The sequence below is a fragment of the Nicotiana tabacum genome, chromosome 12 (genome assembly GCF_000715075.1).
Source record: "Nicotiana tabacum cultivar K326 chromosome 12, ASM71507v2, whole genome shotgun sequence".
In the NCBI taxonomy this organism is placed as follows: Eukaryota; Viridiplantae; Streptophyta; class Magnoliopsida; order Solanales; family Solanaceae; genus Nicotiana; species Nicotiana tabacum.
The window spans coordinates 54991210-55009535 of NC_134091.1; the positions used below are offsets into that span (position 1 = coordinate 54991210).

Below are 18326 nucleotides of genomic sequence, written 5' to 3' on the forward strand. Positions count from 1 at the left end.
CGACATCACCCTTCGTGTTTTTACTCTATGGCACGACATCATCCTTCATGCTTTAAATCCCTACAACCTCTCAATATATGATGATGAATGCAAACAAGGCATGACAACACCATTCGTGCTTTTCACTCTTCCTAACCAAGCAACAATACAAATTCGAATAACAAATGAAAGGCGAAAAGCAATTTCACTTCAATTATAGTGTCAAGATAATAAACTCAACTTCCAAAATTTCTAACACATTCAAAATAAACAATAAATATGAGGCGAGTAATTAAAAAGTAATATTCCAACCTAAGCATGGAGAACATAGTCAATGAAATAATATAATACAAAGAAATAATTTCACCCGCATGTTTTAACCCAATGACAACACATATATACTCGTCACCTCACTTATACGTCGTTCCCACACATAATACACGTAGCAAATAGACCAACAAGTCCTAGTCCCTCAAGTCAAGGTTAACCACGACACTATCACTCCTCAACCAAATCAAGGCACAACCGCGGCTTTTCCTTTAGAATTAGCATCCAAACCAATCAAATCTAGCCAAATATAGTTCAAAAAATTTAAAATAGGCTTTAGAAATTACCCATGAGTAAAAAAAGATTCAATATTTAATGATTTTAGAAAAAAGTCAACTCCAGACTCGCTTGGTCAAAACCTGATATTCAAACCAAAACTCAATTACTCATTCACCCTCGAGCTCGGTTATGTAATTAGTTTCGAAATCCGACCTCAATTTGAGGTATAAATCTCATTTTCTCGAAATCCCCAATTTCTACCTAAATCCCTAATTTCTAGCATGAAAAATCATAGATTAAAGGTTAAAATCAATGGGTGTTTATGAAAATATAATGAAACAAGTAAAAATCTACCAACCAATAAAGTTGGGATGAAAAACCTCTTCAAAACCACCTCTAGGCCGAGTTCAAGCTTGAAAATGGTGAAAAATGACTCAAATCCCGACTTTGGAATGTTTAAATCACTGAGCGTCAGGTGTTCTTTGCGTTTGCGAAGCACCTGACGCGATCGCGATACACAGTGGCCAAAAGGCCTGCGCGTTTGCGTAGGCTTGCTCCCCCTGCCTTCGCGTTCGTGTGCCAAGGACCGTGTTCGCGAAGAGTAACGCCTGACTCCCCCTCCCAGATCCTACAACCCATCGCATCTGCGGGAGGAAGGTCGCGTTCGCGAAGGGTAAGCCCCTCATTACTTCGCGTTTGTGACCAACTTCTCGTGTTCGCGAAGAATAGAACCGTCTCGACCCCAATTTTCCCTTCGCGGTCGCAAAGCACAAGGCATCAGACACCATCAACAGTCAAAAACCGACAACTTTCTAAGTTCAAAATGGTCCGTCGCATATCTAAAATTCACCCGAGCCCCTCGGGGCTCCAAACCAAACAAGCACATAAGTGTAATAACATCATACGAACTCGCTCGCGCATGCGATCAAAATACCAAAACAACACTTAGAACTATTGAATCAAACATCAAAATGCATGAAATTTTCAAAGAAACTCAAGAACTCAAAAATCACAACCGAGCGTCCGATTCCTATCAAACCAACTCCGATTTGCACCAAATTTTGCAGACAAGTTTCAAATAACAAAATGAACCTATAACAAGTGCTAAAACTAAAATCCGAACCCGATAGTCATAAAGTCAACTTACGGTCAAACCTAGAAATTTTTCAAACCTTCAAATTACTAGCTTTCAGCAAAACAAATCAAATCAAGTTAAGGACTTCTGAATTCAATTCTGGGCATATGCCCAAGTACAAAATACGATACGGACCCACCAGGATCGTCAAAATATTGATCTGGGATAGTTTACATAAAATATTGATCGTAGTCAACTCAAGTTGTTTTTAAAGCCAAAAATCATATTTTCTTCAATTTTTCACATAAAATCTTTCTGGAAAAAGTCACAGACTGCGCATGCAAATCGAGAAATACTAAATGAAACTAATAGAGGTCTTGAAACACGAAAATAAAGGCTAGTACTCAAAACGACATATTGGGTCGTCACAATTCTCTCTTGTGTTTTTTGCTGAGTATTTAAAACATTTCAAGGTATTCAAGTAAACTTTATCTACTTATTTTTGTCTTTCAAGGGGAAAACTAAATTACAACCTTTGTATCTTAAAAATTAGTCGAGTCAATTTTAAGAGTTTAAATATGATAATTATGTTTGCCAAAGGGAGAATATTGATATTTTTTTATTAGTGATTTGGTACCCATATCAACTTCCAGATAATTTTTACTTCTATTGCCAGAGGAAAAAATGACTAATAAGCCAACGTATTATTTGGATGGTTGTTACCCATCCTATCGTATTGTATTGTTGCCCCAAATACAATATTTGTTTTGACTGTTAATATAAAACTAATTGTATCGTATTATTAAATTTATTGTTCCGGAATAATGAAAAACCCATTTTATAAAACAACCAAATCGATATAATGGGATTGTTTCCTATTACGCTCATACTTATTATCCATATTTTTATTTTACTCTTCACCCTATTATTTATGTTACTTCACCTAACTACATACTTTGTCTCCATTCTTCTATCGTGCACTCCCCCCCCCCCCCCCCAACAATCTTTGTATTTTTATCTCATCTATGATCTTTGCAAACTTTTTGCTAATTTTAAGTACATATATAATTTGCTCAGGTTTCTGCTATTCGAAACTACATGTATTTCTTTTACCAATGATCATATTTTTTAATTTTCCTTATTGTGTTGAAATTATATTTAATTTTTGAGATTTTTATTTGTATGAAGTAAGATTTTCTCTATGTTCTGGTAATATCAACTTAGTAGGTTGACACCGCCTGAAACGACAAGAATTTTAAACATGAAGTGCATGGCTTGTAACAACCATCCATGTACAAATCTATGAACCATGACGTGTTACTGATACAGAATTATCCTAACAATTGTTGTCAAACTTTTCAATATTAATTTTGGATAACTTCATGTGAAGTACAGTACGTAGCCTCTCTAGATGAAACCAGTAATATTGTTCCAATTAGTTTAAATACTTGAAGTGGAGTTCAGCCACATGGAGTAGTGAGATTCTTTAATAGCATCAAGATATTAAATGTTAGATTGATTCGTGTGAAGTTTACACGAAGAGCTTTTATGCTGAAATATTGTTCTATTGAGTTTCTGGCTTTGAATAGAATTCTCTTTTTTGTACAATCCTATTTGCATGTATCTGGTTTCTCCTTTCATGCTTAACGATGTGTTCTATGAAGAAGGGTTCTATTTTCGGTTCATATTTACTTTTACATAGTTAATTGGTTGATGCATCTCACTTAACTTTATTATAGATGACTGATCGGAATAATTAAAATAATACACAAATATTGAGACAAGTGAGCTTTTTATCTGCATATGTTACTTGCTTAGTAGTTATTTGGTTTTAGACTTATGTACGTGAAATTGTAAATGATTGACGTACGATCGCACATGATACAACTGGAAAGTGAATAAGCTAGAGATGAATTGTTGAGTCATTTATTCTCAACTGAACTTTATCTTAATATTATAAGAATAACCCCTTTAGCTTTTACTGATTTATGTAAGATGTTAGTTAGAGAGGGTGATCTTAGACCAACACTTCAAGCTACAGTTGAAGAGCAAGTTGCAAAAACACTTTACTTGTTAGCACATAATGCGATGAATCGCGAGTTAACTTTTATCTTTCGACGATATGGGCAGTCCGTCATTCAGCATTTTCATATTGTCCTGCGAGCTATCTTAGCTATATGAAAAATTTATTAAACAATCTGATGGCTCCAAAGTTCCTTCTGAAATTGCCAACAACCCATGATTTTATCCATATTTTAAGATGAACACAATTATAATTTTATTGAATTTTTAGCTAAATTCAAGATTGTTTGTATATAATTCATTATTATAATGTTAAGATTGTACTGGTGCAATTGATGGAGCACATATACGTGTTAAAGTTCCACAAAGTGAATCACTCAAATACTATGGAAGAAAAAATTATCCAACACAAAATGTATTGACTGCATGCACATTTGATTTAAAATTCACATATATATTAGTTCGATGGGAAAGGACAACATCTGATTCAATAATCATGAAGGAAGCGTTAAAAGATAAGACCAACTAAAACTTTTAGAAGTTAAATGTTTCATATATTTATCTCGGTAGAAGAAGATGTGATGAATAAATAATTGAAGCTTGTATTTTTATATCTTTAGGAAAATACTCCCGTGTTGATGCTGAATTGATATTGAGAAGTGGACTTATTACTCCTTATCGGGGCAGTGATATCACTTGAAAGAGTATTCAAGAAATCCATCTCGAAATCCTCGTGAATTATTAATCTGCGGCACACATCTATGCGTAATGCTATTGAACGTGCTTTGGGAGTTTTTAAGGAAAGATTTCCTATAATTTCTAGTTCAGTTGAGCCATCATATAGTGTTGAAACCCAAAAGCTTATTATTTTTGCATGTTGTGTTTTGCACAACTACTTAAAGAGGTGCAGATCCAAATGATGAGTTACTTGCACAAAATTTAGCAAGTGTTATGACACCTTTCAAAATGAGATAAGCGAGCTTGCATGTGATTCCAGCACAAATATGTGGAATGTTGAATTTGAAGTATGAGATCAATTAATACAGGTAAATTTATTTTTAGTAGTTTTGTTCTTCTTTTTTCATCTTATAATGTTTATCTCATTTTCTTCATTATTGTGTTGTACTTTTTTTTGTGTCTAGGTTAAGCATGAAGCTGTTGAATGGAGGAACAAGATGATTAAAAATTATGATAAGCTAATTGAGCTAGATAGAAGGGATAGAGCTACTGAAAAATATGCTGAGACTGAACGAGACATGGTAAGAAGGGGTGCTCGTAATAATTTGAGAAGATCAAATGATAGTTCATTGACTATTAATGAGATAGATGATCTAATTTTCAAGAAATGTTGCCTTCGTGGAAAATACCGAAGACCATGGACAACATGAACAATTGTCATGACTCAACTCTCAACAAGTCGTGATGGCGCCTATCACGGTACTAGGCAAGCTTACAATCATAAAATTAACTACGCATTTTATATTAAAAGCATGATGTGATAAGTTTAATAATGAAAAATTCTCATAAATAACCGATAAGCACAACTGCGACTCAATTACAAAATCTCCCAAAATTCGGGTATCACCGAGTACATGAGCTACTAAGTGTCAACACAATCTAAACCTCTAATACAATTGTTTCAAAGATAGAACAATACAAAATAAACTGAAAGGAAGGAAAGTTGAGGCATGTAGACGTCATAACAACTACCTCAATAATCTCCAAGCAGATACTGCACCAAGCCTAGCAACCACCGTGCCCAGAAGTACCTGGATCTGCACACGAAGTGTAGAGTGTAGTATGAGTACAACCGACCTAATGTACTCAATAAGTAACAGGACTAACCTTGGGATGAAGTAGTGACGAGCTCAAAAAGGTACAATCCAAATCCTGATAATAATAGTACAGATATAACATGGAAATGATAATAATAACTCAAAGAAATACCATAATCAATTCGTACACAGTGCAGAAATGTAGACATGTTTTTAAGTTTAACAATTTAAGCTCAACATTGATAAAATATGCCAAGTATAACTGACATGAGGAATGTTACATCTCTATGTCTACATGTCAAATGTGCATGTCACATGTAGTGCATCACAATGGTAAACTCATGTACTCACACTCTCAGAGTACTCAATCTCACTATCTCGCACTCCCACTCATCACTCTCAATCACTTTGCACACTCAATCACTCAGCATTGTATGGTATTGTCACGCCCCGAACTCAGGGAGCGCGACCGACGCTCAACCGAGTAAACCCAGTCGAGCAAGCCTAATTTACATTAACCTTTCATCATTACTCATGCATGATTTACCATAACATAATTAGATCTTGACTTTTATATTGAATACATTTTGCTCAATGGCCTATATTTTCTTTCTCGTGATGGTTACACATCTTTATAAATAGCTGTAAATACTATAAATATATGACAAAACTCAAATCTTTGATTACATGACCCACAATATACATGGAGCTTCTATGATAATGAATACTTATATACATAAAATGAACTAGACCTAAACACCCACTAGAACTGTAGCGGGCTCACCATAAGCTGAGTAGTGAAGAAGATCCCTATTTAAGATCCATACCATCCTGTAGAAGTATACCTGCATCCATTAAAAGAGGCAGCGCCTCCGGCAAAAGGGTCGTGAGTATATGTGGAATAGTACTTGTATGTAAGACAGTCAAAATAACATATGAAAATTCGGTAACTCAAATAAGAGGCAAATAAAGTACATCAAGAAACTACAAAACATCCCATGGGATCATATTTCAAGTCTTATTATACTTGCATCATTCTAAACTTCGTTTAGGATCAACTGAGCCATATAAACTATACATGGAATACATAATATAATATAACTATAACAACATGTACAAACAAGGCCAATGAAAGTGGCACCTTCCTCCCTTTTATTACACATATATATTTCATAGACCGTCCTTAGTGTTCACATATCATATTATACACATATGCGTCTCATAGACCGTTCACAGTGTTCACTTACACAATACAAATACACCTATTTAAGGGCTTGGAAATACGAAATGAATATGATGAATCATAGCAACAATAAATGGGCTTAGATAGCCGTTAACGTTAGGCAAATTTCATAGCAACAATAAATGGGCTTAGATAGCCGTTAACGTTAAGCAAATTTATTTAGAGCTTTCATTAACATTTATAGATATTCAGTATGGTATCCTCTATAACCACCTTCACACAAAGTGGCCCTGTCGCCTCACCCTAACATATGCGGTGGAGGTGTATCACAATACCACAATCCCTATACAAAGCGGCCCCACCGCCTCACCCCAATATATGCGTGTGGAGGTGTATCACAATACCACAATCCCTACATAAAGCGGCCCTACCGCCTCACCCTAATATATGCGGGTGGAGGTGTATTCCACAATACCACAATCCCTACACAAAGCGGTCATGCCGCCTCACCCCAATATATGCGGGTAGAGATGTATTCCACAATACCACAATCCCTATACAAAGCGGTCATGCCGCCTCACCCCAATATATGCGGGAGGAGGTGTATCACAATACCATAATCCATACAAAAAATGGCCCTAACGCCCCACCCCAATATATGCGGGTGGAGGTGTATCACCATACCACAATCCCTACACAAAGCGGTCATGCCGCCTCACCCCAATATATACATGTGAAGATGTATTCCACAATACCATAATTCTTACACAAAGCGGTCATTCCGACTCACCCCAATATATGCGGGTGGGGGTGTATCACAATACCATAATCCCTACAAAAAGCGGCCCTACCGCCTCACCCCAATATATGCGGGTTGAGGTGTATTGCACAATACCACAATCCCTGCACAAAGCGGTCATGCCGCCTCACCCCAATATATACAGGTGAAGGTGTATTCCACAATATCACAATCCTTACACAAAGCGGTCATGCTGCTTCACCCCAATATATGCGGGTGAAGGTGTATTCCCAGTCACAATACCATGTATAAACTCAAAGAGACGTAGTTTGTCATTACAATTAAGGTCATAATTTCTCATATCATTGGAATACTTCATGTTCATGCTCATCATGGAGAAACACAACTCATTACATTAGCACATGCATGGTAAATCAATAAGTCGATTTCAATGGCACATGGGCCCAATTTCTTTTTCTTAAGGTTCATCATCATCTAACAAAGGGCATATCCCTTCCATCTCATTATTCACTCCCTTGACCTCTTTAGGTCATTAGCTAGGTTCGTGACTCTTGGGGACTTAACAATCGAAGTTATTTACATACATTATTTCGGAAACATACAACTATAGTTGAAACCATTGGGACATACAACACTTCATAATTCTCATTCAAGCAACGACCATATTTTATATTCGTACTATCACTTACTTGTAATTGCCATGGGTGATCATACAATATTAAGAGCATTTAGAACAGTTAGGAACATCATAGTCTTTACTCGCAAGAACGTAGGGGCTTATAACACATTGGAAATAAAAGTACAAATACGTACATCTCATAACCTTTCACACCATATATCACTTAATCTGTACTTTCAACCACTTATAATATTATTATTTCATTGGCTCTCTTGGCCATACATATGATTCTTCTTTCATGGCACAATGGACGTATTACATATTCCACACTTTCATATATTTCCTTTCATGGATCATCATCATAAATATCAACATATATAATATTCTAAAAATCACAACTTTAAGTTCATTAGTAATGAAGACTTTAAACACAATGGATTCCTTTCCAAAAAATGAAGTAAAATGATTGGCAATCGAAGCACAAGTTAAAATCATAAACAAGTAACACATCATTTATTCTTGAAATACTTTTTTCCCATAAAGGACCATACATAATTTTCACTCACGAATATGTAAGAATGCAAAACACATTGAAAATACTCACTAAACATAGCATTGGCTAAAACAGCCACATATGGGCATCATTTGAGTTCATAAGCTTTTAGGCAATTCTATTTTCAAAGTCAATATTGGAATAGTTGAATCAAACCTCATTTCATAATCTTTCTCACATCATCTCATTTCATTGGCACCATTGGCCACAAATATAACTTTTACTCTTGGCACGTTGGCCATACTTTATATCCCAATTCACTTATTTCACTTCCAACCATCTTTATAGGTTATCAACAATAAGACATCAAGACTTTAGGTACACATATGAGCAATTAAGAGTCTTAAGCATATTAAATTTTCTCTCACAATTTGACATCATAACCTTCATTTGAAACACCACTCAAAGACATAGCATTTTAATACACATGTCATTCTTGAACACATTCCCAAAAGATAACATAGTGTGATAGGAACATTCGGAACACGTTTTGAATACATAATTCTCGATACTTTGCTTATTCGGGACATTCTAATTTATTGGGAACAACCTGGAACATAGAATAAGGAACTTGAGACATCTATACTTGAAACTTACGGGAACATCATTGAATTCAATTCTAAGAAGGAAGTTTAGCCAACATACCTCACTTTGAGCTTTTCTTAAATTACTATAACATTCTGGAAATTCTAGCAATCTCAATCTATTTTGAGATATAACAAAATTAAACCATAATTAGGAAGATATTCGTATTTTCAGCTCATTTGAACATTTTATCAAATACTAGGTGTGCAAATTTGACTACAAGATTCTTCTACAAGATTTCCTTCATTTCACAACCCAATCTCTACTTATTTGAGCTCAACAATCTTCCCACAAACTTTATTGGTACATGCATGTAAAAATAATACTTTTACACCCAAAAATCATACTTCTAATCAACCATCTTCTACCCAAATCCGAAATTGAAAACTAGGGTATGGAACCTTACCTCTTAGATGAAGAACTTGAGGGATTTCTTGTTGGATTTCAATGCTTGAGCAAGAATTGATGAACAAGGGCTTAGAAATTCCTCCTCTAACTCTAGGGAACTTTCCCCCTCTCTAAAATATCATATCATCCATCCAAAATGACCCTAATATCGTTTTATAGGAACTAGGGTCGGGTTATGAAATTAGAGAAACGGACCCTCAAAAATCCGGACCGAGTTACAGACCAGGCTAGGCATAATCTGTAGAGAGCTACAGACCAAGCTTCGCGAGCTCTGTAGCGAGCTACAGACCAGGCTTAGCAAGTGATATAGCACGGTCTAGCACACTACAGACCTGGCTTCGCGAGGGTTATAGCACGGTCTAGCACACTACAGACCTGGCTTCGCGAGGGTTATAGCACTGTCACATTCTTCCATCCTTTGTTTATTTGGTCATAACTTCTTGTAGGAGTGTCCAAATGACGAACGGGTTGAAGCGTTAGAAACTAGACTGAAAGGGCTTTAATTTGAAAGGTATACCACCTCCTAAGTCATTGTAGTTCAGTAGCTTCATGCATTTGAAGTAGGATCATGTGCGAATTGATACATCTTTTCCACTTAATGTATCCAACTTGTTTCATACGAATTCTTGCCATTCACAAAACTCCTTAGTATGTTCCAACACACCTTAAACATATATTTTATATTTTAAAATAATTTGGTTCTATCCCATGTGTCTCCTTTAATACTCGAACACGTTATTCCCAAATACCGTTGGCGCACTTTAAAATCTTAAATCATTAGGAAATGTTTAACTGGGCCTTATAGGTACCTGCGCGCACTGCTGGTATGTCAGACTTCGGAGGGGCAAATCCTGCCCAAGAGCTAATATAAAGCCAATATGGTCTACTACGAAGTGCAACCCTATCCCATAGTAATAGATAAAGCATATAAGGCCTGCTGCGACGTACAACCCGATCCATAATAATAATATGTATAAAGCCAAGAAGGTCTGTTGCGGCGTGCATCCCGATCCATAAACCTCACTAACAACACTACTCTCATGCCCCAACTGAGTTATCAATATCTCCAGTCTCTTAGGCTCACAAATCTTATGCCAATCAGCCCAAATAATGATAATATGATGTAACAATAAGAAACAACAAAGACTGAGATATGATATGCAAATGATGGATGTGATTGAGTACATAATTGTAACTTAAGCAAATAATTCAACAACAGGAATGACCTTAGTGAGCCCAACAGAATAAATATATAACGTAAATATGAATTCTAACATGAATTGCAACTAAATTACTGTAAGACGTAGGGATTACATGAATAGCAACAAGGTTTGATAACTACACGATACCACATCATTAACCAAGTCATAATTACCACAATGCACGCCCACACGCCCGTCATCAAGCATGCGTGTCATCTCAACACCAACCACATAACACGTATTTCAAGGATTCATCTCCTTAGTACCAAGTTTAGAAGTGTTACTTACCTCAAACCGCGCAAATCTCAACTCCAATGTGCCATTGCCTCGCGAATCGGCCTACGAACGACTCGAATCTAGTTACAAACAACTTAATACAATCATACAAGCTATAGAAATTGATTCCATACGATAAGCTAAGTTCTTTAACAAAAGTCAAAAAGTCAACCCAAAAAGTCAACCCCAAGCTCACGTCTCGGAAACCGGCAAAATTTATAAAATTCAAACACACATTCAATAACGAGTGCAACTATACCAAAATTATCCAATTCTGACCACAAATTGACCTTCAAACCTCTAAATCTCACTCTCAAATCCCTCGTCCAAAGTTCCCCAAATGTCACCTCAAAAACACCTAATCTAGGTGGGAAATTCAATGCATATTCAACGCTAATGAATAAAAATGACCAAAAGGTTCTTACCTCTTGAAATCTAATAAAACCCCTCTAAAAAATTGCCACTAGCCGAGCTTGCAAAGTCCACAAATGAAGATAACTCGAAACCCTTTCGAATTATAACATTGCCAGAACTTTCGCACCTGCGATACCTCATCCGCTTTTGCGGTAAAATTTTTGCACCTGCGAAACTTACTTAAGCTCCACCTCTCCGCTTATGCGCCCTAAAGACTGCACATGCGGCATCGCTCCTGCGTGTGCCAACCACATTTATGGATGCGCTTCTGCGCAGAAGAGTCCGCTTCTGTGGAAACACCTGTCCATCTCACATCTCACTCAATTACGCTTTTGCGACCTCCTCCCCGCAGAAGCGACTCCGCGTCTGCAGATACCCTTTCGCATCTATGATCCAACAACCCCAGCTCACTTCTGTATTTGTGCATTGCCAGCCGCATCTGCGGCTTCGCACCTGCCAAATGAAGAAAACTCGGAACCCATTCGAATTTTAACACTGCTAGAACTTTCGCACTTGCGATCCCTCATATGTTTCTGCGGAACTGCATTTGTGGTAAAAACTCTGCACCTGCAAAACTCACTTAAACTCTGCCTCTTCACTTCTGTGCCCTGAAGACCGCACCTACGGCATCGCTCTTGTGTGTGCCAAGCGCATATGAGGACGCGCTTCTGCGCACAAGAGTCTGCTTCTGCGGAAACACCTAGCCATCTCACATCCCACTCAATTCCGCTTCTGTAGATACCGAGCTATGGTTCCAAATTTACGATACGGATATAATGGTTTAGTCGAAACATGAATCAAATGTCGTTTGCTCAATATGGTAACCTTTATGCCCAAATCGACGTCGAAACTGAAAACAATCACCATACAACCCAAAACTTATCCAAAACTAATCGTACTTTAACCAAACTTTGTGGACATGTCCAAAATCATCATACAAACTTATTGGAATAATTAAAACCTGATTCCCAGTCTGTTTACCAAAAAGTCAAACCTTGGTCAACTCTTCCAACTTAAAGTTTTTAAAATGAGAATCATTCTTCCAAATAAATCTCGAACCGCTCGAAAACTGAAACCAACTATACACACAAGTCATAATACATAATACGAGGCTACTCAAAGTCTCAAACCACCGAATGGAACGCTAAAGCTTAACGACTGGTCGGATCATTATAAATAAAAATATGATTTAACAATAAGTGACAACATAGACTGAGATATGATATGCAAATGATAGATGTTGTTAATTATAAGTTTCAATGATGAAAAATAATATATCACATTTGGTGAAGGATCACAATGAATAAAACAAAGTAATAAATAAGCAATACCAGTCAAGAATAGATTAAGGAAATAATATATTAATGGGAGCTCTAAAACCAACACAAGGAAAAGAATCATTGATTAGTGCTGAAAAAGGAAGAAGCAGCGGAGATCCGGAAGAAGATTTAATTAGTGATTATGTAAATGATTGGCGGAAGCTATTACTGGAAGGTTCCAAATCAAAGGGAAACGGGATCACAAAGGGATGCACTGAAGATCGCTGAAGCTGGAAATCAAGGGATCTATCACAAATCACTCAAGTAATGAAAAGATATGCCTAGCGAATGAAAAGCTCGTCAAGACCACAAATCAAGGAAGATCAACGGAAATGTAAACTTATTCTTGAAGATAATCAATCTATGATTCCTTTCAAGGATTAACTCCCTTGGGTTTGCAATCTCTCAAGATTCACGAGTCAAGAAGGCCTCATGAAGTGTATATATACATATGTTCCAGACTTGAAGAGGACATACTTTGAATGAACCATTTTCACTCCTTTTGTTCTACTCGAAACAAGCATTGTAGTTCTTATAGATCTGATGTGTAATTAGTGAGAGAAGAAAAAGAGATAAACACTGGTGCGACATTATATCAATAAGAGAAAAGTAACATAGAGATCAAAATGTTGGTGCAAAGCTACATCAACCATTATGTACTCAAGAAACTTCGATCACTGAAAGACAACACCCTTGCAACCTAAGGGGACTGGAGTAGGATTCACATTGAATCCGAACCAGTATAAAATTCTGGTATCTTTATTTCCTGTATTTTATTTCTGCATTACTATTATCCTATTTTTATTTCCAGTCGACTAATTGGTAAACTAGTCAACAACTTATAATATATTTTTTAAATAGGCAATTCACCCTCTCTTGTACTTTCAGATGTGACTGAGTACATAATTGCAATTTAAGCAAATAATTCAACAGCAGAAATGACCTCAGTGGGTCCCAACAGAATAAGCATATAACTAAACATGATTTCTAACATTGATCGCATCTCAATTACTCTAACACGTAGGGATTACATGAATAACAACAAGGTTTTACAACTACATGGTACCACAAAATCAACCAAGTCATAATTACCACAGTGCATACCCACACGCCCGTCACCTAAAATGTGCGTCACCTCAACACCAATCACATAATACGTATTTCGGGGATTTATACCCTCAGTACCAAGTTTAGAAGTGTTACTTACCTCAAACCGCATAAATCATAACTCCAACATGCCCTTGCCACGCGAATCGGCCTCCGAACGACTCAGATCTAGTCACAAACAATTGTTTACAATTAACACAAGCTATAGGAATTGATTTCATACGATAAAATTAAGTGTTTTAACCAAAGTCAAAAAGTCAACCCACGGACCCATATCTCGGAACCCGGCAAAATTTATAAAATTCGAACACCCATTCAATAACAAGTCCAACCATACCAAAATTATCCAATTTCGACCACAAATCGACCTTCAAACCTCTAAATCTCACTCTCAAATCCCTAGTCCAAAGTTCCCCAAATTTCACCTAAAAAATACCTAATCTAGGTGGGAAATTCAATGGGTATTCAATGTTAATGAATACAAATGACCAAAAGTTGCTTAACTCTTGAAATATAGTGAAACCCCTCTCAAAAATCGCCACTAGCCGAGCTTGTAAAGTCCAAAAATGAAGAAAACTCGAAACCTTTTCGAATTATAACATTGCCAGAACTTTCGCACCTGCGATCCCTCTTTCGTTTTTGTGGAACCGCATTTGCGGTAAAAACTCTGCACCTGCAAAACTCACTTAAGCTCCGATTCTACGCCTTGAAGACTGCACCTGCGGCATCGCTCATGTGTGTGCAAAGTGCATATGTGGACGCACTTCTACGCATAAGAATTCGTTTCTGCGGAAACACCTGGCCATCTCACATCTCACTCAATTTCGCTTCTGCGACCTCCTCCTCGCAGAAGCGACTCCGCTTCTGTGGATACCCTATCGCATCTATGATGTAACAACCCCCATCTTACCTCTGCATTTGTGGCTCCGCACCTGCGGCCAAATTCACGCATGTGCGGTTGCTCTAGACCTGATCACACTAGCACTTCCACAAGTCCAAAATTCAATCCGTTCCAACCCGAATCACACCCGAGGCCCCCGTGACCCCATCCAAACATACCAACAAGTCCTAAATCATGATACGAACTTAGTCGAAACCTCAAATCACATCAAATAAATATCGAAAATACGAATCACACCCCAATTCAAGCCTAAAGAACTATTTTTTTGATGAAGTAATATGTTTTATTAAGAAGGCATCAAGAAGATGCAAAGTTACAAGAGGCACATAAGCTAAATAAACTACAGATTATAGGAGAATATTGTTTGCCCCCAAACAAAGTCTCAATCTAGGACAAGAGAGCTAATATAATCCCAAAGGTGCCCTGTGCTATTTACGGGGGATAACTTTGTCCAACAAAAAAGGTTGAGCAGACATTTATATTTGAGTATATGGTTTGGGGTTGAGGTGTCATCAAAGCATCTTCTATTCCTCTCGTTCCATAAACACCAAAAAATAGTTGCAGGGATCATAAGCTAGGTCTTTTTGATGACCTTATCAACCTCCCAAAGACTCCAGCTCATATGTGCCTCTCTCAGGGTCTGTGGCATTACCCAACTTAGACCAAAAATACAAAAGAGCATGTTCCATAGGTCTGTGGCTACTGGGCAGTGTAGAAGTAGGTGATTAATTATTTTCTGGTGTCTCCTACAAAGATAACATCTGTTGACCAGCTGAAATCCACTTCTGCATAGGTTATCTTGTGTTAAACAGGCTTCGTGAAGGGCAATCCAGTTGAAGCATGTCACCTTCATAGGTAATTTTGTCCTCCATATCAATTTCCAAGGCCATGAATGCAATACCTGATTCTGATTGTTAAGTTGCCTATAGCAATCTTTAACAGTATAAAGACCTTTACATCCCCATCTCATGCTGTCTGGAACATTCTCATCAATGTTGTAGGCCTCTAATTTTGCTAGCATTTCCATCAAGTCTCCTATCTCCCAGTCTTGAACAGATCTTCTGAGCTGCACATCCCAATTATCATTTGCTCTGTTATGAGCAATAGAAGAATTCTTGTCCAAGGCAATGTTGAATAAGCTAGGATAGTCCTCCATGAGAGTAGTGTTGTTTAGCCATTTATCCTTCCAAAACTTAATATGACATCCATTGCCTGGTTTGAAATGAATATTCTGAAAAAATACATTCCCCAGTTTACTAATATGCTTCCAGGGCCCTACTCCATGGGATGCACTAACAGTTTTGGTGCTCCAATTGTCTTTAATCCCATATTTTGCATTGAGCATCTTTTTCCATAGACTTGGTTCACATGTGCAATATCTCTATAGTCATTTCATTAGCAAACCTTTATTGTGCGTGTCTAGATCTTTGACCCCCAATCCACCTTTGCATTTAGGTTGTAAGACCTTATCCCATTTAATCAAGTGATACTTGTGAGAACTGTTGTTTCCTTCCCATAAAAAAGTCCCTCCTGATCTTGTCCAGCCTTTTAAGAACCTTTTTAGGGATGGAAAACAGTGACTTGACAAAAGTGGGTATACTATCAAGCACGCTACTGATGAGAGTGAGTCTTCCTCCCATAGAGAGGTATTGTTGTTGCCATGAAGCCAGTCTTTTCTCAAAATTCTCCACTACACCATTCCAGATATCACAACTTTTGAATTTAGTTCTTAGGGGAAGCCCCAAATAGGTGGTAGGCAATGACCCTATACTGCAACCGATGATCCCTGCCAACTCCTCAATGTTGCTCACCCGATTGACTGGATATATAATACTTTTCTGCTTGTTGATGTGAAGTCCAGATAATGCTTCGAATAGCTGGAGTGTAAGATTTAGGTACATGATTTGGACTCTATCTGCCTCACAGAAGATCAGTGTGTCATCAGCATATAATAAATGGGAGATAGTGACTGAGTTTCCAATGTTTGTGCCTACACTGAATCCTTGGATCCATTGCATCTATCTTGCTTTTTCCATCATTTTACTTAAACCCTTCATGGCTAGTATGAATAGGAAGGGGGAAAGAGGATCCCCTTGCCTAATTCCTTTCTGTGGTGAAAAGAAACCAACATGACCTCTATTGATTAAGACTGAGTACTTGACCGTAGATATACTGTATTTGATCCACTTTAACCATTTGTCTCCAAACCCCATTCTCCTCAAAATAGATAGCAAGTAAGACCAGTTTAATTGATCAAATGCCTTTTCTATATCCAGTTTACACATAACACCAGGTGTGTCAGTTTTAAACCTCTAATCCAACACTTCATTAGCTATGAGAGTTGCATCAGTAATATGTCTGTGTTTAATGAAAGCATTTTGATGAGAAGAGACCAGCTTCCCAATAACCTTTTTCAGTCTTTCTGCTAACACCTTGGCCACAATCTTATAAACACTACCAATAAGGCTTATTGGTCTGTAATCCCTAAGCTCAATGGCTCCCTTCTTCTTAGGTATCAAGGCAATGAAAGAGGCATTGCATGATCTCTCCATGTAACAGTGCTGCTGGAAATGATTTAGTGCTTCCATAATCTCTGGTTTGATGAAATCCCATGACTTATGAAAGAAGGCAATGGTAAAACCATCTGGACCTGGGGCTTTTATCTGGGGCACATGATTGAATGATAGCATAAACTTCATCTTCCTCAAAACCTTTTTCAAGTAGCTCATTTTCCTCCTCTGATATTCTGGCAACATCTTCAAAGTTGGAAGATGGTCTCCACTCTTCCTTCTCTGTGTAAAGAGCTTGGTAATAGTTTAATATCTCCCCCTTGATCAATTCTTTATCTTTTGTAATCTCATTGTTTATCTTGAGCTTGTCAATTGAGTTTCATCTCCTAGAAGAGTTGGCCAAAGACTGAAAGTATTTAGTGTTCCTGTCCCCTTCTTTTAACCATAAGCATCTAGATTTTTGCCTCCAAGAAATATCTTCAGCTTTAGCAATCTCTTCCAACTCCATTCTTAGAGTCAGAAACCTTTGTTTTTCTACTTGAGTTGGAGCTCTGCTTTCAGTTGCTTGTTCTAAGGCTAAGAGTTCATCAAGAGCCCTGTTTCTCTTAGTGTCTAATCTGCCGTAAACTTCTTTGTTCCATTTGGAGATGTCCTTCTTCAAGCTCATCAACTTTTGAATTAGAACAAAGTCTGGGTTGCCACTTATTGTGTAATTTTGCCACCATCCTTTCACCATATCAATGAATCCCTCTCTTTGAAGCCACATGTTTTCAAATTTAAAGTAAGATGTTGTTGAGTCCCATTCTCCACTTTCTAGCAATAAAGGTTTGTGATCTGAGATGACTCTAGGGAGTGCTAGTTGCTTGATGGCTCTAAAACTTTCATTTCATTCTGTGGAGACCAAGAACCTGTCAATTCTTGAGGCTTGAAAAATATCCTCCCCTCTCGACCAGGTCTATTGGGCTCCATGTAATGGCAAATCCATTAGTTGCAGGTCCTCTATAGATTCAGAGAAGCATCTCATAGCTTTGGTCCTTCTATAACAGTTCAATCTTTCAGATTCATACATACATACATTGAAATCCCCTCCAA

At 37.4% G+C, this 18326-nt stretch overlaps 1 protein-coding gene across 1 annotated transcript; it reads right to left on the reverse strand.

The window, feature by feature from the left end:
* Positions 1-16199: 16199 nt before the first annotated feature.
* On the reverse strand, positions 16200-16742 carry LOC142167168 (uncharacterized). Its single transcript, XM_075227328.1, has one exon. It carries the CDS (start codon positions 16740-16742, stop codon positions 16200-16202), a length of 543 nt encoding a protein of 180 aa, XP_075083429.1.
* Positions 16743-18326: the final 1584 nt, after the last annotated feature.

Coding starts and splice junctions, on each gene's coding strand:
- LOC142167168 (XM_075227328.1), bottom strand. CDS start 16,742: ATGCAATGGATCCAAGGATTCAGTGTAGGCACAAACATTGGAAACTCA.